This window comes from Bos indicus, chromosome 26, assembly GCF_029378745.1.
Source record: "Bos indicus isolate NIAB-ARS_2022 breed Sahiwal x Tharparkar chromosome 26, NIAB-ARS_B.indTharparkar_mat_pri_1.0, whole genome shotgun sequence".
In the NCBI taxonomy this organism is placed as follows: domain Eukaryota; kingdom Metazoa; phylum Chordata; class Mammalia; order Artiodactyla; family Bovidae; genus Bos; species Bos indicus.
The window spans coordinates 22,933,224-22,953,324 of record NC_091785.1 but is presented as its reverse complement, the minus strand read 5'-3'; the positions used below and the strand labels follow the sequence as shown (position 1 = coordinate 22,953,324).

Below are 20,101 nucleotides of genomic sequence, written 5' to 3'. Positions count from 1 at the left end.
CACCAGGCAAGAGGGGGTAAAAAGCTCTTTATTTGAAGCTCTAGGGTGGGGCCGGGCACTGGCCTCTCACCGGAGGCCCCCACAGTTCAATTTCCTTACAGTTCGCAGTGAGGCCCCGGCCACACAGTCCAGCTGTGCCCATCGGCAGGCGGGTCAGACCTGCAGGTTGACAAAGGGTGCAAAGCCCACCATGTCCTGCAGCAGTACCAGGGCCTGATGCAGCGGCGGCTCGACGTCGATGTCCACACCGCGCTTCCGCAGGCGGCTTAGGCTGGGCTCGGCCACGTGGTGGCAGTGCCGCACCCGCAGCGAGCGCAGCGCAGGGCAGTACTCTGCCAAAGTCCTGGGGGAGGAGCAGGGGGAGGCAAAGGGCGTGAAGCCGCTACACACGCGGTGGGGGAGCCAGCAGAGCCCAGTCTTCCTCCAGTTGTGGCATGCTTCCCTCCGAAGGGGCCTAATTTGAGGTCAATACACTCAATGCCTCCAGTGAACCAGAGACTTCATGCCCCAGGATTGCAAGGTTTTCCCCTTGTTGAAGAATAGCCAGAAATCTGACTTTGTTTCTGAAATCTCCCAAGGTGTAAATACGAGTTCAGTAAAGTTTTTCAACTATGGGATCTCTGGCCTAGGTATTCCTGGAGGCACTTCCTGTTCAGAATGCAGTTCCGTGCTAGTAGAAAGATCCAGAAACCCCAGTTCTGCCAACTACAGCCCGCCTCTATCCCCAGAGACTTAAGCGATCGCTCTTCTCCCATCTCACCGACCCCAGGCCCAGGTACCTGATACCGTCGCTTCCGACGCGGAGGCACCCTGTTAGGTCGAGGTGCTGGAGTTCCGGGCAGTTCCGAGCCAACTCCTGGACGGCGGTATCCCCTACATTGGCGTTGACCGCTAGGGAGAGGCTGCGAAGGCCTGCGCCGCGCCTCTGCGCCAGGTATACGATGGCCTCATCCTTGAGCTGTCGGCAGGCGGTGAGGTCCAGCTCCTCCAGGGCCGGACAGCGGTCAGCGAGGCCGCGCAGCGCCAGCCCATCTACCCAGTCACAGTGCGCGAGCGAAAGGCGCTGCAGGCGGGGGCAGCCCTCGGCCAGCGCCCCCAGCGCGCGGCGGCTCAGTTGCCCGCAGCCGGCCAGCGCCACACTCCGCAGCTGCGGATTCCGCGCCAACACCGGCACCAGATCCTCGTCCGACAGCCATTCGTGACACGGCGCCAGCGCCAGCTCCTGCAGCCCCTCGGCGTCCCGCAGCAGCCAGGCCAATGCGGCCCGTGGAATCTGCGGACCCACCTATGGGCGGGGAGGCACCTCGACTCTCAGCTGTTCCCGGGGGAGGACTCTGCCTACTCGCCCCTGAGGAGTTCTTTCCTGGCAGCAGGTTGCCCTCGGGGCTTGGCACCTGCCCTCCCAGGAGAGACCCTACGCGCCCTCAAGTTGATCCCTGGTACTCCCCCATTGAGAGTACTTCTCGCTGGGTGGATCGCTTCCCAGGCATTCCTAGAGGCCCACGGGCGATCTGGAAGGGTAGACAGAGGGGCTGGGGTCTGGGGGCTGGATGTTCCGGGCTGGAGACTGGGGGGTGGGGGTGGGGGCGGGGCGCGCGCGGGGGGGGGGGCGGGGGGCGGGGGGGGCAGTATCCAGAAGGGGGCGGGGCTCCAGCCCCAGGCTCACCTGAGCGGCGTCGAAGCGGCGCAGCCGGGCGAGGTGCAGTTGCACTAGCGCCCGGAAAGCCCGACTGACGCGCTGCAGCCAGAGCAGCTGGCGCAGCGGCACCCGGCTCAGGACGTGTGGGAGCAGCACGTCTTCCCAGGGCAAATCCAGGAGCCTGTGGGTAAAAGGGCGTTGGCGGCGGCGTCCCCGGGTCACTGTTACCTGCGAGTCCGCCTCCGTTATGCTCCTGAGCCTAGGCTCCTAAAAGCGGCCCCCAGGCCCGGCCCTGGTTCAGCTCCACTCCCCCAGGCCCTTCTTCCCTCTCTCGGCCCCTCCGGTGCTAGGTACCTGACGGCTCCGGGCTCTTGCTCCCCTCCGGACGGGTCCATCGGTGGCTCCATCGGCTGCCTACTGCGCGTGCGCAGTAAGGTCTTCTCGCTGTGGCCTTGGAGCAGGCGCAGCAAACCCGCCTTCTTGCGCTACAGAGACAGACCGATTCAATCGAGTGCCGGCTCACTGAGGCTCCTATCTGAAAGCGTTCCGGATGGATCCCGAAACCGAAGGCGGAACAGACCGGTGGTGTAAACTGAGACCTCGCTTTCTCCGCTATAGGGCTTGAGACTGGAGGCTGAAGAATACGATGGTTCAGCAGAGACTGACTTTTTTCGTTTTGGGCCAGTGGCCGCGTCTAAGTGAAGTGATGGGAGGAGCAGGCAAAGTCAAATGTATAAGGGGCGGGGCCAAGATTCTAAGGTTCTGGGCCTGCTTTCTCTGCCCTCTGGTCGCGTTTAGCGAGTTTGAAAAATGGGGAGAAACTGTCCAGGCTCTCATTGTTTGACACGGAGTGGATATCCAAGAATTAGTGAATGAATTGAAGGGGCAAAGTTAGAATTTATGTTCCTTAATGAAGCAAATTTGCCCAAACCTCCCATCCCTGGTTGATTGTGAGGTACAGAGCTATTCAACCCCTTCCACTCCCAGAAGATTTGGAACGGGTTTACGCCTTTTGGGGAGAAATGTTGGAGGCGAGAAGGATTATATCTCCAGCTAGGTCCCTTTCCTTTACCCGGGAGGTCTGGAATCCTGAGAAGAGTAAATGTTCAGGTCGGCCCACCAAGAATATTGCTTCTTGGTTGGCCTGGCGTTGGTCTGGGGATTTAGTTGTGGGGTCTAAGATTGGGCCCGCCCAAGGGCAGCGGCCCCTCAGACCTCTCGGTTCAGACTGTGGGTCGTCCTCTCACCGCGTCCCCAGATCCAAGTTCAGAGTCCGCTCCAGGGAACATCTGGAGCAGTGCTTTCCCCATCATCCATTGTCAGGGAGGGTGTGAAAGACGCAGAGGGCTACTGCTGTCCCTAGAGCTCCCCCACCCTCACACCCGCCTTAGCAGGGTTGCATTCTCCCTTCGTGCAACCGTTTCACCTGCCTCTTCATAACGAAAACTGCTTCCCATCCATTACCAGGGTTTCAGGCACCTCTGCAAGGTGGACAGGTCTGTTCCGTCAATCCACTTTAAAGATGAAACCGAGGCCCTGGAGAGGAAGCACCTTTTCAGGGGTCAAGCGAATCGGGATAGAGAACTCAGGCATCCTGTTTTTCCCCGAATTCCTTTCACACTCCTCCAACCTCCCCCACCCCCACTCCCATGCTGCTGAGAAGAGAGTAAATAGCAACGGGGAAGGACCAAAGAAGATCTGTTTGGGTGGGGGACTTGCTCCCTTTTCCTCCGCCTGCTTGGGGAACGGTAGCTGGGAGGATAGATCTCTGCTAAGATAGAGTCAAGTGGGCGCGCACCTCCTCGGGCCGCGCGCCTCCTCCCCCTTCCAGCTTTGTTCGCGCTTCTGCGCCTGCGCAGTGCGACAAATCTGGCGCTGTCCCCTTCAGCACCACGCCGAGCCCGCGCCGCCCCTCCCCGCGGTGAGCCCCGCGCACCCCCGCCTCGCACGTTCTCGCGCCCCTTGACCGCTCGAACAGACCCCTTCTTCCTTCCTAGGTCACTACTTGCCTGCCTTGGAGTTCCCAAGGAGAGCAGTTGCCATAGTAACTCTAGCGGCGCTTTCTTAAAATAGACGGGCCCGCTTCTACCTTGGCCAAGGGCACAAGGGTTGCCTGTCTCCCACTTCGTCTAGTCCAGGCGTTATTCCGTCTAACCTCTTACTCCCAGATGGCAAGATGCCTAACTCAGGCAGCAAGGAAGTTCTTTTTGAAGTCTGACTAACATCCCTCCTGCTGCATCCTGAGCGAGTGGTCAGGGCTGTGTCTCCTGAGTCCTAGTCTCAGAACCTCCGGAGGGGTTGAGGCCGGGTTCTCTGGATATTTCTTCCATAAATTGATGGTCTCTTGGATGTAGGGGGCAGGTCCAGTCTACACCCATACCGTGTGCTGGCGCGGCCGCGTGCTCGTGGGGGCGGGAGCGCGTGTGGCATATAACAGGTCATGTGGCAACCTCCTAGGGACACGCGTGGGGTCTGGAGCGGGACACGCGTGTGCAGCTGGGTCCCGCGTGCGGCTCAGGGGGTGGTGGACGAGAAGGACGTGGACACGATTGGGGTGGGGCATGTGAGGGTCTGAAGAACAGACCAGAGGTTCCATACGTCCTCTCCCTCTTCAGGGGCGGGTCTCAGGTTGGCGGGAGAGCCCAGCGGGGACCTAGTGTCGAGAAGTGGGGGCAGCCTCTGGGGCTCAGGGCCCGGGGAGAGGGCGGGGGGGGGTGGTGGGTGGGTTGGGGGATTAGCTCTGAGCCGCGCGTAGGGGGGAGAAGGAGGGACTGACAGGCGGGCGGGCCTGGAGCAAGCGGGAGCAAGCGGGAGCCGCGCTGCCTTCACAGCTGAGCTGGGCCCAGCCTCTCCGCTGCCTCTTCTCGGCCCCAGCTCCAGGCAAGCAGCGGTGAGTACTGACGCGGCTGAGTCCAGGGCAGCACTGAGAGCACATGGGGCCCCGATTGAGCTTCAGAAGCCTTCCTGGCAAGGCTGCTGCTCTGGACCTTTGCCCCTACCCTGCATTGCCGTCAGGGGCCCCTTTACCCCTTTATGGTCGATCCTGGGCTGGACAAGATCTGTCCCTGGGGGTGGAGAGAGAGATGGGGAGAGGGGTCTGGTGTAGCTCAGCCCCACCGCCTCCCCTCAGAGACCAGTGACTGGTAGGGGTTAGGGGAGAGGGTGTATGTCCCTGTTTAAGTATGTGTGTGAGTAGGCATCTGTATTTGTGTCTGATTGTGACCAGTAGGTCTCTGTGAGTGTCTGATATACCTGTGTCTCTGTGTGTCTTGGGGAATGAGGGCCTTGTGTGTATATTTGGGTATCTCTTTGTGTGTTTCTGTTTGATTGCCATGTGTGTGTGTAAAACAAGCATGTGCCTTTCCATTACACACATATTTGTTATGACTGAGTGTATGAGGGTGTGTCTTTGAGCAATGTGTGTGTGTGCCTGTGTCTGTGTGTGCTGGAGGGTGTTGCCTATGAACGTGTTAGCTGTATACTGACATTATTTGTCCTTACGTGTGTGTGTGCATGTGTGTGTACCTGTATGGAGAACAAGAATATCCTTTTCCCATTCATCACGTATGTATTAGAGTTTCACCTGTGCCTCTGAGCCTCTCATGTCCCTATATACTACCCCTATTCTTCCTCCCTCTCCTTCCAGGAGGCCTGAGTCCCCTCCCCTTCCCACAGTCTCTCTGTGGGAAGCCCCTGACCGGATGATGATGATGATGGCTGGCTCATACTTCTGATCCTGAGGGTGGGGTAGCAGTCTTCCCCCTCCCCCACCAGAAGTAGTTCCAAAATGCCACAGTGACTCTGGGCTCACTCAGCTTCTGAAATAGCTTCCTTGGTTCTCCCAGGGTGATGCTTAGGGCCCCCAGGCAGAAAGGAGAGGAGCCAGGGGCCCTGCTGCTGCTGCTGCTAAGTCGCTTCAGTCGTGTTCCGACTCTGTGCGACCCCATAGACGGCAGCCCACCAGGCTCCCCTGTCCCTGGGAGTCTCCAGGCAAGAACACTAGAGTGGGTTGCCATTTCCTTCTCCAATGCATGAAAGTGAAAAGTGAAAGTGAAGTCGCTCAGTCGTGTCTGACTCTTAGCGACCCCATGGACTGCAGCCTACCAGGCTCCTCCATCCGTGGGATTTTCCAGGCAAGAGTACTGGAGTGGGGTGCCATTGCCTTCTCAGCCAGGGGCCCACTTGGGCATAATTCTTTTCTTCTCAGGCCTCCATGGAAATAGCCCAGCAGGAGGACTGATTACCACCCCCAGGGGTGGGATCAGTGCTGCCATATTCCCGGGGTGGGCTAGACCCCTGGTGCCCAGTGGCCCCATCTGCTTTCCCCTCCCTGTCTCTGCTCTCCCATCCTCCTGACTCCCTAGAAGTTCACCCCCTGCTCCCCTTCCTCTCTTGCAGGCCTGTCTGAAGAGCATGCTGCCCGCTCACTCCCCACCTGGCCTGGCCATCCCTGCCCCCCCAGCCTGACCCCCGGCCCCAGCATGGCCCAGGGTGCCATGCGCTTCTGCTCGGAAGGCGACTGTGCCATCTCCCCACCACGATGCCCACGCCGCTGGCTCCCCGAAGGCCCAGTGCCCCAGAGCCCCCCAGCCAGCATGTATGGCAGCACAGGCTCCTTACTCCGGCGAGTGGCAGGTCCAGGTCCCCGAAGTCGGGAGCTTGGACGTGTGACAGCACCCTGTACACCTCTGCGTGGCCCCCCTTCACCCCGCATTGCTCCCTCACCTTGGGCACCCTCTTCACCCACTGGGCAGCCCCCACCAGGGGCCCGGAGCTCTGTGGTCATATTCCGCTTTGTGGAGAAGGCCAGTGTGAGGCCACTGAATGGGCTGCCAGCTCCTGGAGGCTTGAGTCGGAGCTGGGACCTGGGTGGGGTCTCTCCTCCCAGGCCCACCCCAGCCCTTGGGCCTGGCTCCCATCAAAAGTTGAGGCTAGAAGCATCCACATCAGACCCGCTACCAGCTGGAGGAGGCTCAGCTCGGCCTGGGACCCAGGGCCTTTTACAGGGGCCACCAACTCAACCGCAGGTTGGAGCAGATGGTCTTTACTCCTCTCTCCCCAATGGGCTGGGGGGACCCTCTGAGCACCTGGCCACATTATTCCGAGGACCTGCTGACACTGGACTCCTGAACCAGGTATGTGATCTCTCTTGGGCTCCTTGCAACCCCAGACACCCAGCGAAGGCCAAGACTTGTCTTATCTCCTTGGTGATCTTGGGCCTATCACTCTGAATTCTTCAATCTGTGCTAAATCTGCCTCCTTCTTGCTCTCTGTGTTTGTCCTTATGTCTCTGTACCTCTGTCCTGTATGTTTTCCCTTCTGTGCTTTTGTCTTGTGTTCTTGTGTCGTTGTATTTCTGGTTTTCTCTCTGGGTGCCTGTGTCTATGACTCCCTCCTTGGCTTAGGGGGACATCTGGTCCTCACCACGAGAAGTCTCCTCTCATGCCCAGAGAATCGCTCGAGCCAAATGGGAATTCTTCTATGGCTCTTTGGATCCCCCCAGCTCAGGTAAGGCCTGGGACTGAGGCCAGGGGAACAGGACAGGGCCTTTTCCGCAGGAGCCATGGTATGCTAGGGAGCCTTCCTTTAAACTCCCCCAGTCCTTTCCTGGGCTTCTGAGTCGGCTAATGCCTCTCTAAGCCTCAGTCTTTCCATCCATGTTATGATAGCAGTTGGGGATGGCAGCTGGTTTGGGCACCTGGAGGCAGCTGGGTAGTGGAGGGAGGGGAATGGCAAGATATCAAGGGCCATTCCTTGGAGGAGTAAAGAGGCTGGTCTCCCTCAGGCCCCTCAAAACTGTTTGACAAGAACTTGATTTGAAAGGAGCCTTACCAGGAACAAGCTGAGTCTATAGCAGAAGGAATGGTGGTTAGACAGCGAAAGAAATTCGGACCAATATGAGGCAGTGGGGGAGAGCTCCTTCTGAGAACAGAATCAGGACAGGGAGCTGACCTGAGTAACCTGCTGACCCGGATGCCTATGCACACTGCAGGTGCTAAGCCCCCAGAGCAGGCCCCCCCATCTCCACCTGGGGTGGGCTCAGGGCAGGGCTCTGGGGTGGCTGTGGGGCGAGCAGCCAAGTACTCCGAGACGGACCTGGACACAGTGCCCCTGAGGTGCTACCGCGAGACCGACATCGATGAGGTGCTGACTGAGCGGGAAGAGGCTGACTCGGCCATCGAGAGTCAGCCCAGCTCTGAGGGCCTGCCTGGCACTGCCCGCCCACCTGCCCCACGTCCTGGCCCATGCCTTGGCCCTCACCCCAGCCTGGGCAGTGGCAATGAGGACGAGGATGAGGCAGGTGGGGAAGAGGATGTGGACGACGAAGTGTTTGAGGCCTCAGAAGGGGCCCGGTGAGTGAGTAGGGGAGTGGGAGAGGAAAGTGACTTGTTCTTTCCCACTGACCCTGAGCCAGGGTTGGGCTCCAAGGGACTGGGATAGAGACAAGGGTGGGGCTGGGAGTGTCAGGACCAAGCTGGAGTGCCGACAGGGCGGTGGAACACGGAATTCTGGACCTAAGCCTGTGGCATGGCAGAGTACTGGGTTTGGGGTTGTGGGGGACCATCAGCAAGAACCCAGGAGGGTAGGAACACAGGATAGAGGAAGAAAGGGGTTCTAAGGAAGGACAGGGGGGCAGGGTGAAAGGCCAGAATCAAGCTTGGGGGCTTGGGAGAATCAGTTTAGATCCTGGATCCCGGCAGGAGAATGTGGAGTGTGGGGGCTTTCCTCTCTGTCTCACACCCCATTGCAGCTTGGAGCCTTATCTTCTTCTCCTAAGATGTTGCCAGAAATAGAAATGGAATGGCAGGAGGGGAGAGGATCAGGGAGAAGGAGGAGAAAGGGAGATTAGCAGGGAGTGAGAGAGGAAAGGGATTGGGCACTGGGGATGGGTAGGGCTGGGGTGTTCTGGGGCATTGTATAGCCTGGTGAACCTGTGGTGGGGAGCCCTGAGCCAGGTAACTTTTGGGAGGGGCTGGGAGCCTGTGAAAAGAGATGATAATCCCCTTCACAGAGTTGGTGTGAAAGTTCAGTGAAATGATACCTGAGAGCTGTCCTCTAGGCCCCTGATCAGAGATTCTCCCTGCCCCTGCAGGCCAGGTACCCGAATGCCTCACTCCGGGCCTCTCAAGTCACCTCTGCCCTTTCTACCTGGGACCAGCCCCTCGGCTGATGGGCCTGACTCTTTCAGTTGTGTGTTTGAAGCCATCTTGGAGTCACACCGGGCCAAGGGCACCTCCTACACCAGCCTCGCCTCGCTGGAGGCCCTGGCCTCACCTGGCCCGACCCAGAGCCCCTTTTTCACCTTTGAGCTGCCTCCCCAACCCCCTGCCCCAAGGCCTGATCCGCCTGCTCCTGCCCCACTTGCTCCTCTTGAACCGGATTCTGGTACCAGCTCTGCTGCTGATGGGCCTTGGACACAGAGAGGGGAGGAAGAGGAGGCAGAGGCTGGAGCCAAGCAGGCCCCAGGGAGGGATCCCCCTAGTCCTTGCCACTCAGAAGACAGCTTCGGACTGGGGGCAGCACCCCTGGGCAGGTGAGTGATTCCTTTGGTTCCTCAGACCTCAGGCCCTAGGGTCCCAGGAACAGTTGCTCCAAGGGATGGATCCTGAATGTGAAAATGTGGTTTATATTCCTGACTCCTGACTGGGTGGTTAGGGGATACAGATGTGTTTTCCCATTTGGAGGACTACTTCCAGTGGCTCTGAGTGGGAGCCCCTTACAGCCTGCTGCCTGGGTCTCAGACCCAGTGACTTGTAAAACCATGGTTCAGGATGGAATGATCCCTAGAGAACACTGCCCTTTTTCTCTAGAAGGCTGCTTCCCTCCTTACATAGAGCCTCTAACCTGCTTAGAATTCTTTTGCTCTTACCCCACCCCACAGCCTGGAGGTTCCTCCCAAAGAATCAGCCACCAGCCTCTCCTATTTCCTCTCTCCCATGTCACCTACCCGCTCCAATCTGGAGTCTCTCACCCTTCCCCAGGAAGTCCTTTCACCAGTCTAACCTTTCTGCTCTCCCCTCTGCCAGCTACCCTCTCAGTCACTGAAGCCATGGCAACAGGAGGGGGTGGCCAGGGAGACAGGGTTGCCTAGCAACCAGGAGTTTCTGGCCTCTGTCTCTGGGGTGACAGGTGGTTTTGTGAGTAAAGCAGCTGGGGTGGGAAGGGAAGGGAGGAGGAGACAGGGGCTGAGGGGGTGTGCTCTGACCCCCTATCCCCTCTACCCCAGAGCCTACTTCTTTGTGGGTGGAAGAGAAGGACCATGGAGGAGACTCCTCTTGCTAAAAGGCGGGAAGAGGAAAGACGTAGGAGCAGGAGAGTGTCCCTGCTGCCTCACATCTTTGTTTGACCCTCCACTGTTCCTCCCTAGCAGTCCATCTATCCTATCTCTGCCCTATTCTCAGAGAGACAGGACTCTGCCCTGAGTAGGGCCAGTGTGGGGAAGGGTAATCTATGTCTAATAGCAAACTTAGGGAGTTTGGGGGAAAGCAGCCCAAACTTCCACAGCAGCAAGATGGATGCACGTTAGATTTAAGGCAGGACTTCCACAGAGAGGTGGTAATGATAGATTAGGCTGATGGAAAGAATCTCCTCTGGAGAAAAGAAAAATGCCTTTCCCATGTCCCAATCTTTCCTTCTCTGTCTACTGGGTCTGGAGGCAGAGGAAGCATCTGGATGGCCCCTGAGGGCTTGTCTCACCTCTGAGCTGGTGTTCTACCCTGGCAGTGAACCACCCCTGAACCAACTGGTGTCTGATTCGGACTCAGAGCTGGACAGCACAGAGCGGCTGGCCCTGGGAAGCACTGACACCTTGTCCAATGGGCAGAAAGCAGACCTGGAGGCTGCACAGCGCCTCGCTAAGAGGCTGTACCGACTAGATGGCTTCAGGAAGGCGGATGTGGCCCGGCATCTGGGCAAGAAGTAAAGACACTGGGCTGGGATTGAGGATGGGGGGAGAGGGAATGCATTCTGTGGGCAGCACCTCCACATCCCCTATATCTGATACCCCCAGGTCTTTATGTTACCCCCACCTGGCCCCTTGACACTTGCCCTTGAGACTCCACCTGTCTCTCTGCCCTGCCCACAGCAATGACTTCAGCAAACTTGTGGCTGGCGAGTACCTGAAGTTTTTTGTCTTCACGGGCATGACTCTGGACCAAGCTCTCAGGTGGGTGTCCAGCCCTTTGAAAGCAGGCCCTACTCTCTAGGCCTGGTGTGCAGGGCTTCAGTTATGCCTCCCCTGAGCCCTGTGCCTCCTCTAAACTGCCCTGAAGTCACTCTTCCCAAGCTGACTGGGCATGGCCAAGAGCCAGAGTTGCCTGGTAAGGGGACCTTGAGTAGATGTGACATGCCCCCTCTTCCCCTCTCCCCAGGGTGTTTCTCAAGGAGCTGGCCTTAATGGGTGAGACCCAGGAACGGGAGCGTGTGCTGGCCCACTTCTCCCAGAGATACTTCCAGTGTAATCCTGGAGCCCTGTCCTCAGAGGGTGAGGAGGCCAGGGTCAGGGTTTTCCTGTCTGGTCATGAAGGCAAATGGGTACTGCATCTATGCAAAGCGGCATGAGTGTGTGTGCAGAAGTACATGAGTGCACGAGCTTGCAGGCATGGAAGCATGCATGTATGCAGACAATACTGGCATGGCTGCACGGATGAGGAACTGTGCGTGTGGGCAGGTACAGTGCCAGAGGCTAGTGTGTGCTGTGAAGAGGCACGTGGCTGGTGTGTTTGCATGCCGTTGTTCACATATATGTACAAGACAGTGCTTGACCTGAGTAGGGATTCTGTTTGGCCTGCATAACTGTGTGGGGCCCAGCTGCTTGTGTTTAATGCATAGACACAGAGGAACCTTGGTGTTGGGTGTGAGCAGTGGGCTGTCCCCAGAACCTTAGGGAGTTAGGTAGGGTGACCTAAGAAGGGGGAGAAGTCCTGTCTGAGGGATTTGCTAGAGGAGAGAGGTCTTTGCTCCATAGGAGTTTGCCAATGGGGTCCAGGACTTCCGAAAGTGTGACTGTGGGCCAAAAAGGGTCCGAGAAGGGGCAAGGCATGAACTGGAAGAGAGAGGAAGGGAGCTGTGGGAAGATCCCTTGGGAGGTAGCCGAGGCTAAATGTTAACTCTCCCCTAGACGGTGCGCACACGCTGACCTGCGCCCTCATGCTACTCAATACGGATCTCCACGGCCACGTGAGTGGGGGGTTGTGGGGAGGGAGATGGGAAAACCCCGTTCGGAGACTTCAAGGCCTGGGAGGCAAAGGACCGCCCCCCCCATCCCCCCACCAAGTTGACAGGCCTCTGTGCCCTCCAATAGAACATCGGGAAACGCATGACCTGCGGAGACTTCATCGGTAACCTGGAAGGCCTCAACGAAGGCGGCGACTTCCCCAGAGAGCTGCTCAAGGTGGGGGGTTGGGGCAGGGCAGAGGTGGCCAGAGGGGAGGGGCAGGGGACCTGACAGCAGGCCTCCAAGGCGGGTGAGCTGAGGGGCCTGCAAGCACCCAACTCCTGCTGTGGAAGCCTGGGCTCTAGTGACTCAGCCGGGGGACCGCCCCCTCCCCCAGCCCCCAAGGGACTGGCTCTCCCGGAGCATGCGCTCATCCCCGCAGGCCGTGGGGGAGGGCGGAGCTGGTCTGGGTAACACGTGATCAGCGGGCCCTGGACTCTGTATTTTGCCTTCATTAGTGCCCCTCCTACAGTGTTCACTGAGTTGGGGTGTATGGCGCCCGCGCCAGGGTGTATGGCCACAAAGGCCTCCCTGGTACCACTGCACCGGGGGGACCTGGAGGTAGAGGGGCGCGAGAGGGACAAAGGCTTTAGAAGATCGCAAAGTCAGCACGAAACTGGGACTACATACTTAGCTTCTGGGTCTTTAATGGGCAGGCCCTGCGCCCGGGCGCCAGAACCTGAGGGTTAGCTACACTGGAGCTGGTAGAACGGGAGGAGGAGGTGGGTGTCCTGGTCCGTGGCTTCACTCCTCTACCAGATCCGGTGGTGCTTTATCCAAGGAGGCCTGCACTCCTAGAGTTGTCAAGGGGGTCCCCGGGCACCACCTACGTGTGACAGCACAGGCATGTCTGTGAACTTGGGGTGTGTTGAGCTTCTGAGTTTGGGGATGCATCTGAGTGGGGCTGTCCTTTGTGAGTTGGGGGTGGTTAATGGTTGGGATATATACTGAGTTGTATACTTGTATACGTGTGATTTAGGATGTCGGTGAACCAAAGGGGTTTGTCTGACTTGGAGTGTGTTTGTCCTTAGGTTTTATGATGTAAAGTGTATCTGAGTTGGGGGTGTAGGTTGCGTGTTTGTGTGTGTTGGGGTATATCTGTGAATTGGCTATCTGGTTTATGACGTGTCCATGAGTAGGGGGGTATATGTGACTGTAAAATTTGAGGTGTACCTCTGAATTTCTACTGTGAGTTGAGGTGAGTGTGAACTGGTGCATCTGGCTATTTGGGATGTATGTAAGTAAGGTGGGGTGTTTGAGCGTGATCTGGGATATATACACGGGCATTTGAAGTATCTGCGGCTCGGCGAGGTGGGTGATTCCAGCCTCTTGGCCCCTCCTGGCTCCATAAAAAAGGGCCACCAGGAGGCGTTCCGACCTTTCTCCTCACCACCCAACCCTGCCGAGCCCGGGGGGCGCTCCAGACCCTACAGGAGCGTCCCTCCTTCACAGCCCCACCCTCCCAGCACCCCTGGAGCAGCCCCCCGGCCCCGCCCAGAACCCCCTACTGGCTCTCCCAGGCGCCTCCCCGGTGACGGTGACGGCGCGCCGCGGGCCCTCCTCTCGGTCGGACGCCTCCATGTTGCGCCGTCCCCGCCCCCAGCCCTCGCCCTCCCCTCCCCGTCGGCGCCCCCCTCCCGCTCTCGCCAAGCTGCAGAGCCGACCGCGCCGCCGCCGCGCGCTGTGTGCTTCGGTGGGAGCCGAGCCGGGCCGGGCTCGGGCCGGGCCGGGCCGCTCGCGCCGGCTGTCGGGGGAGCCGTCCGCGGGCCGTCCGGGCCGTCCGGGGCCGAGGACGGACGGGGGCATGGCCGGGGGCCGCGGCGCGCCGGCCAGGCCAGCATGATCGGTGTCAACAGCATCCACAGCAGCGCCGGGCGGCTGCGCTCGCGCTCGCTGTGCTCCGTGCGCTACGGTCGCACCCACCGCGGCGCGGAGACCCTGTGCTACGGCTGGCCGCAGCGTTCGCGCAGTCTCAAGCCCGTGCTCTACACCGACCTGGTGGTCAGCCGCCTGCAGAGCCGCAAGAAGAAAAAGGCGGTGAGGGCTGTGGGGCCGCAGCTCACGCCAGGCTGGGGGGCGACCGAGGGGGTTGCTGAGGGCGGCGCGCCACTGAGGGGGCGGCTTGAGGGAGGCGTCGAAGGCGGCACGAGCCGATGAGGGCCTCGCTGGGGGGGGAGCCCGACAGGGACAGAGCCCATGGGTAGCCAGGGGTGGGCATGGATGGAGAGGGTAGGGCAGAGGCCCTGAGATCAAGTTGGGGATCTCAGACCAAAGGGTCCTTCTAGGTGAGAGCACGATATGGGGCTCACGCGTGGAGTTTAGGACTTTTGGAAGGAAGACGTGGTTGTGGACCAATGGAAGTGCCGAGAGGGGGTAGGGGATGAACTGGGAGGCTGGATACAGGATTTCAGGCCGGATCTCAGCGACCACTTCAGCGTCCTGGCCAGAGAGTTGAAGAGTGAGGGCTTGGGCTCTGAGCTGTGCTGAGTGCGGGGTGGGCTTGTACTGGGAGGGCTGTGTGTGCACCTGTCTGGGTTGTGCTGTGGGGTGGAGGTTGTGGTGCTGTGGGGTGGATGTGGTGGGGTGTACCTACCCTAGACAGGGTGTGCACAGGTGAGATGCTTGGCATTTGGGGCTGGGCATAGCGGGTGGACAGTGAAAGAGTCAGAGACCATGTTGCGTGGGGAGCGGTGTGTGGGGGGCTGTGTCCCATCTTGGAGAAGGTGCCGACGTCACCACTGCACCCAGCTTCTTGCAGGCAGGCAGCAGCACACGCCACCACACGCCACACACTTAGCCGCACATGCTGGGGACACACCCACTCACAGGCTGGTGGAGGCACCCCCACAGTGGGAGGCACTGGTGTGAGCCCATGCTGCTGGCCGCTCCCAAGAAGAGGGGTCCCCTGTGCCACTCCTGAACTCATCCTCTCTTCCCACCACCCTAAGGCCCCTGCAGGTCCCCCAGGCCAACTCCACAGAGAGAAGGGACTGGTTCAGGAGTTCACAGGGAGTTTGTGGTATACAGGGTTTGGAAGCTAAAACTATTGCCCTTTAGGCTGATGTCCATTCTCCAGTAACATGAAGTATGGGCATGGGCAGGGGGTTGGCACACCCTGGCATTCGGCTTGGTGGGGCTGTCTGGGTTGGGGGAAGTGCTCAGCTTGCTCTGGGGTTGGGAGCCATGAGAGCGTGTTCTCTATTAGCCAAGGAGGGAGGTGACAGGGAAAGTCCTGTTCCTGGGCCTCAGTTTCTCCATATGCTCTGTGTGGGTTTATTCCATGGAAATAGGCCAAAGATGTGGTTGGGGAAAGGAGAGCTTCTTAGGCTGCTCTTTCTGTTCCCTCTGGAGCCGCGTTCCCCCCACCCAGAATCTGAACAGGATGACCCTTAACAATATCAACAGTAAAGATGCACGCTAAGTCGTTTCAGTCGTGTCCAACTCTTCGAGCCCGTAGACTATGGCCAGGCTCCTCTGTCCAGGGGATTCTCCAGCAACAATACTGGAGTGGGTTGCCATGCCCTCCTCTAGGGGAGCTTCCTGACCCATGGATCGAACCCACATTTATCTCCTGCATTGGCAGATGGGTTCTTTACCACTAGTGCCATCCGGGAAGCCCAAAGATGATAGTAGCAGTTACTGTACATCAACCATGTGCTGTGATGTCTGTGTTAATTGCTTGCCCTGTGTTAAACACGTGGTACTGGGGCTTGCCTGGTGGTCCAGTGGTTAAGACTCCAAGTTCCTAATACGATATGGGGGCTGTGGGTTTGATCCTTTATCAACGAACTAAGATCCTGCATGCCTCACGGCTCAGCCCCACCAAAAAATAACACATGGTAATAGTTTGTTCTTCCCATAGACACTTGGCCTGCAGCTCAAGTGGGAGATCTGGGCCTGGGTCCTGTCCTTCGCTCTACAGCCTGGGTCGTTGGTCATTACACCCATGCCCATCCTTACCCAAAGTTCTGTCTCCTCCCCCTGACTGGGAGGGAGGGCTCTGAGCTCTGGCATTGGTGCACCTCCCCCTGGATCGACCCCCACCCCCCTGATTTGTTCCTTCCTCCCCAGGCCTTGTACAGCTCCATCAAGAATGAAAAGTTGCAGTGGGCCATGTGAGTCCTGGGGATGTCTGGAGAGGGGGTGGGGGGGATGAGATGTCAGGAAGGGGCTGCCTGGAGGGGTTGAGAGCACTGAGGTGGGCTGAGTGAACCCTGGGGCTGTGAGACAGGGGAGGTGGCTGAGACTATGAGAGGCTATGAGGCTGCCTCACTTCCTTTTTTGGAGATCCTGCCTGGATGTAGGGCCTGTGTCTTGTCTGTAGCTGGTTGTTTTGACAAGCTGGGTTGGGTAGGTGGCCAGTATCAACTGGCCTGGGAGGAGGGGTACTGAAACAAAACAGGGAGGTCTTTTTGGCAATCTAAGTGGGAAAGTCTCTGGTCAGAATTCTCTGACCGATAGAGGGAGAGCCCCCTCTTGGGTCCTAGGGAGTCCAGAGTTGTCTACTCTTGGCAGCCCCAGTGAAACAGAAAGACTTAAGAGTTGTCTTGGAAAAGTCTAGTCTGTGGGAGGAGGTCTAGTGTTGAATCCCCAGGTCTAAGAGTACAGCCCTCATCTAAACAGTCGGTGGGTCACTCATACTTGCTGGTATCTGCTGAGAGTCCAGTCACTGCCCAGTTTAGTTGGGTGCTCCCTCTGCTCCTCAGAGGAGGCCAAGCTCAGGACTGGGGTACGGCGAGGGTGGGATCAGGGAAAGCTTCTGTGAGGACTGGTCTTGGGGCAAGCCTTGAAGGAGAGGAAAAATTGGGGAGAGAAAGAGGGAAGTTGATATTTGGGAGGCAAATGCATGGTGGCTGAAAGGAGTATGGGGTGGGGAGACCAAGAGGAGGCAGGCCTGACTGGCCTGGAGAGTGGGAGAGACAGTGCTGGTGGGATGTGGCGTAGGCTCCATGTGGGGGCAGTAGGGAGCTACTGCAGGTTTCTGAGGAGGGAGTAACAAGATGGAATCAGATCCTTTAGAGGATATCTGACAGAGCCTGCAGACCAGGATGTACAAGGGAACTACTAGGAAGCTCCTCTTGCCACCATTTAGCCAACAAGCTCTGAGTAAAGCCTGGTGCTGGGTGTGGTTGAGAAGCTGAGTCAGACGTTTATGCCCTAGCACAGAAGGGAGTGAGGGGTGTGTGTGCAGAAATGGAGAGGATGGGACTGGGTCCATGTGAAGAGAGGAAGGGACAGACATGGCCCTACCCGTGGGAGCTTTAGTATGGGGGCAGAGACATGCTGGCTCAAGGAGCCCTGATCTGAGTGGCGAGGTACAGCAGCACCCTGGGCCACCCAGTCTGAGGCCGAAGATGTGGCTCCAGGAGCCTCAGGCTGAGGAGAGCCACACCCTCTGTGGCTCCTTCTGTGGAGAAGAGGGGCAGCCCCCACACCCACTTCTCCACAGACACTGGAGAGCTTTCCTGGGTGCCAGAGGTCAGGACTGGATGTGGGGGCAGGGTTGTGGCTCCACAACCAGCCCCCTCTGAGGTAATCACACCTGCAGAGACGAGGAGGAGCTGAGACGGTCTCTGTCTGAGCTGGCCGACCCCAACCCCAAGGTCATCAAGAGGGTCAGTGGGGGCAGTGGCAGTGGCTCCAGCCCTTTCCTGGACCTGACTCCCGAGCCCGGGGCTGCAGTCTACAAGCACGGCGCCCTGGTGCGAAAGGTGCACGCGGACCCTGACTGCAGGAAGAGTATGTGGCCAGGTGGGAAGGCCTGGGAGGGGGATGGGAGTGGGCCTGTCTCAGGCCCCCCTGCTCGTCTTCCTCACTCCCCACCTCTGCCCACCCGCCAGCACCTCGGGGCAAGCGCGGCTGGAAGAACTTCCACGGGATCCTCAAGGGCATGATCCTCTATCTGCAGAAGGTGCGAGGCCAGCCCAAAGGGGTGGGGCTGGGGTGGCTCAGAGGATTCGGGGGGCTGGGCTGGGACAGGACTGTGGCCAGGACAAGACGGGCACCCCACAGGAGGAGTACCAGCCTGGGAAAGCGCTGTCAGAGGCAGAGCTTAAGAACGCCATCAGCATCCACCACGCGCTGGCCACGCGGGCCAGTGACTACAGCAAGAGGCCGCATGTCTTCTACCTGCGCACTGCTGACTGGCGGGTCTTCCTCTTCCAGGCCCCGTGAGTGCCCTCCTCCGGCCCATCCCAGACCCCTTCCCCCCACCCCCAGCATGCTTCCCTTGCTTGTCCCCGGACTGCCTCCTTCCTTATCAGGCCACACCCTGAGCCAGCACTGCCATCGCGGGACGGATCCCTGGCCCAGTCCCAGGTGGCCGTGCTGTCTCCCCAGGAGCCTGGAGCAGATGCAGTCCTGGATCACTCGCATCAATGTGGTGGCTGCCATGTTCTCCGCACCCCCATTCCCAGCTGCCGTCAGCTCCCAGAAGAAGTTCAGCCGCCCTCTGCTACCCAGCGCTGCCACCCGCCTCTCCCAGGTACCCTCCCCCACCTCCTGTCCACCTGGTGCCTCGGGGCAAGTGGGGCGCTGGAGTGGGGCCAGCCTAGGCCGGCCACACTCGAGGCTGCTGCCTATGATGTGGCTGTCCACCTCACCAGGATGCGGGGGGCCGTGGAGGCTGAAATCCAGTCAGTTAACCCAGACACTGGGTGCTTTGTTCATCCAGAGGAAGGGGCACCTTTTCAGAAACCTTGCACAAAGGCACTGTCTCTGCCAGAATAACCCTGATCGTGCTCCCCTGGCCCCTAGGAGGAGCAAGTGCGGACCCACGAGGCCAAGCTGAAGGCCATGGCAAGTGAGTTGCGGGAGCACCGGGCCACGCAACTGACCAAGAAGGCCCGGGGCAAGGAGGCTGAAGAGCAGCGGCAGAAGGAGGCGTATCTGGAGTTTGAGGTAAGCTCCCAGCCCAGGCACCTCTTGCTCCCTCAGGGCCTCTGTGTCCCATGCACAGGCTCAGACAGGTGGTTAAGGGCATGGCTCAGAGTGGGACTATCTGGGTGACCCTGCGTGGGCAGCTTTCTTGCCATGAGCCTCAGTTTCCTCTCAAGTGGGACAGGGAGGACAGTAGTCTGTCCCCATAGGGTGATGAAGGGAGCCGATTTCTGCCAAGGGCTCCATTTTGCTGACTCTGGTAAAGGCTCCAGGAACACGAGGTGTTACAGCTGGCAGTCTACAGAGTCCAGAGAACGGCACCAGAACACCCAGGGGTGTGAGTGGTCACAGTCAGTCCTTGGAGACTTTGGGGGCCCCAGAGGTTGGCGAGAACCTGGCATCTCCTAGCCTTCTTTGCCTCCCTGCTCCAGATGGGGTGGGCTGGGCAGAGGGGGATGAGCAGGCTCACCGCTGCCCTTCTGCCTCAGAAATCCCGCTACGGCACGTACGCAGCGCTGCTTCGGGTCAAGCTGAAGGCAGGCAGTGAGGAGCTGGATGCGGTGGAGGCAGCAGTGGCCCAGGCCGGCGGCACGGAGGATGGACTCCCCCCTCCTCACTCCAGTCCCTCCCTGCCGGCCAACACCTCCAGCCAGCCCCGGGCTCAGTGTTCCGACTCAGAGGCTCGGGCAGGGGCAGGCAGTGGGCGGTGGAAGCCGTGAGCTGGGGGTGGGAGTGGGGGGGCGGTGCCCACCGGGCACCTGCATGACACGGCCCTGCCTAAGCCCGGGCCGGCCTCGGGCCACCTGTGAGGGCCTCTTGGTCCAGGGCCTGACCGCGCCGGACGCGGTGTCCGGGGCAGGGCAGGGCTAGGGCGTGGGCCTCAGGAGCCTTAGGCTAAGGGCCCCTCTGAGACCCCTTTTTTGTGATAATGTTTTGCACTTTTTCGTACAGGGGATGGGGGTGGGAGGGGCCAGGGCCCCTGGACTCTTGATGCTCCTTTTTTTTTTTTTGTGGGGGAGACCTGACGTTTCTGCTTTCTGCTGAGACCACCCCCACCCCTGACACCAGCAGTCCCCCTCCATCCTGGGGCCTGGCTCAGACACAAGCCAGGAGTTGGGGTTGAGCTGGTTTCCCTCCCTCTGCCCTGAGGGCTCACCCTCTCCCTTGCCAGAGGTGGAGGATGGATGTCCAAGCTGAGGCCCCATGCACGGGCCAGGCAGTGCGGCCTTGCTTCCCTCCTTCAGTGGGCCCTGCCCTTTGTATCGCCTCCACCTCCATTAAAACTGCTCTCGACTTGCTGGCTGGGCCTCCTCCTCTCTCTGGTGCCTGGCCTGAGGCCAGGGTAGGCATTTGCTTCCCGGGGACAA

At 59.3% G+C, this 20,101-nt stretch overlaps 2 protein-coding genes across 4 annotated transcripts; one reads left to right on the top strand and one right to left on the bottom strand.

Annotated features, from left to right (window-relative positions):
• Window positions 1–8: 8 nt before the first annotated feature.
• On the bottom strand, window positions 9–3,187 carry FBXL15 (F-box and leucine rich repeat protein 15). The gene is made up of 5 exons (XM_019952872.2): window positions 3,070–3,187; window positions 1,994–2,124; window positions 1,667–1,820; window positions 780–1,285; window positions 9–343 (listed from the first exon to the last, which is right to left on the bottom strand). The coding sequence occupies exons 1-5, from the start codon at window positions 3,094–3,096 to the stop codon at window positions 154–156; spliced, it is 1,008 nt and encodes a 335-aa protein (XP_019808431.2). The 5' UTR covers window positions 3,097–3,187; the 3' UTR covers window positions 9–153.
• Window positions 3,188–3,281: 94 nt separating this feature from the next.
• Window positions 3,282–20,032, top strand: PSD (pleckstrin and Sec7 domain containing). Of its 3 annotated transcripts, none has more exons than XM_070780723.1 (17): window positions 3,282–3,560; window positions 6,038–6,774; window positions 7,045–7,147; window positions 7,632–7,992; window positions 8,733–9,173; window positions 10,364–10,558; window positions 10,725–10,805; window positions 11,011–11,123; window positions 11,760–11,818; window positions 11,943–12,032; window positions 15,927–15,970; window positions 17,404–17,606; window positions 17,696–17,766; window positions 17,868–18,025; window positions 18,195–18,339; window positions 18,612–18,755; window positions 19,223–20,032. In XM_070780723.1, exons 2-17 carry the CDS (start codon window positions 6,121–6,123, stop codon window positions 19,451–19,453), a joined length of 3,093 nt encoding a protein of 1,030 aa, XP_070636824.1. In that variant the 5' UTR covers window positions 3,282–3,560; window positions 6,038–6,120; the 3' UTR covers window positions 19,454–20,032. The 3 variants fall into 3 exon arrangements, with proteins under 3 accessions (XP_070636824.1, XP_070636825.1, XP_070636823.1); XM_070780724.1 differs by lacking the exon at window positions 3,282–3,560 and adding an exon at window positions 4,402–4,529 and having other exon boundaries at window positions 17,404–17,594; XM_070780722.1 differs by lacking the exon at window positions 3,282–3,560 and adding an exon at window positions 4,402–4,529.
• The last annotated feature ends 69 nt before the right edge of the window (window positions 20,033–20,101 follow it).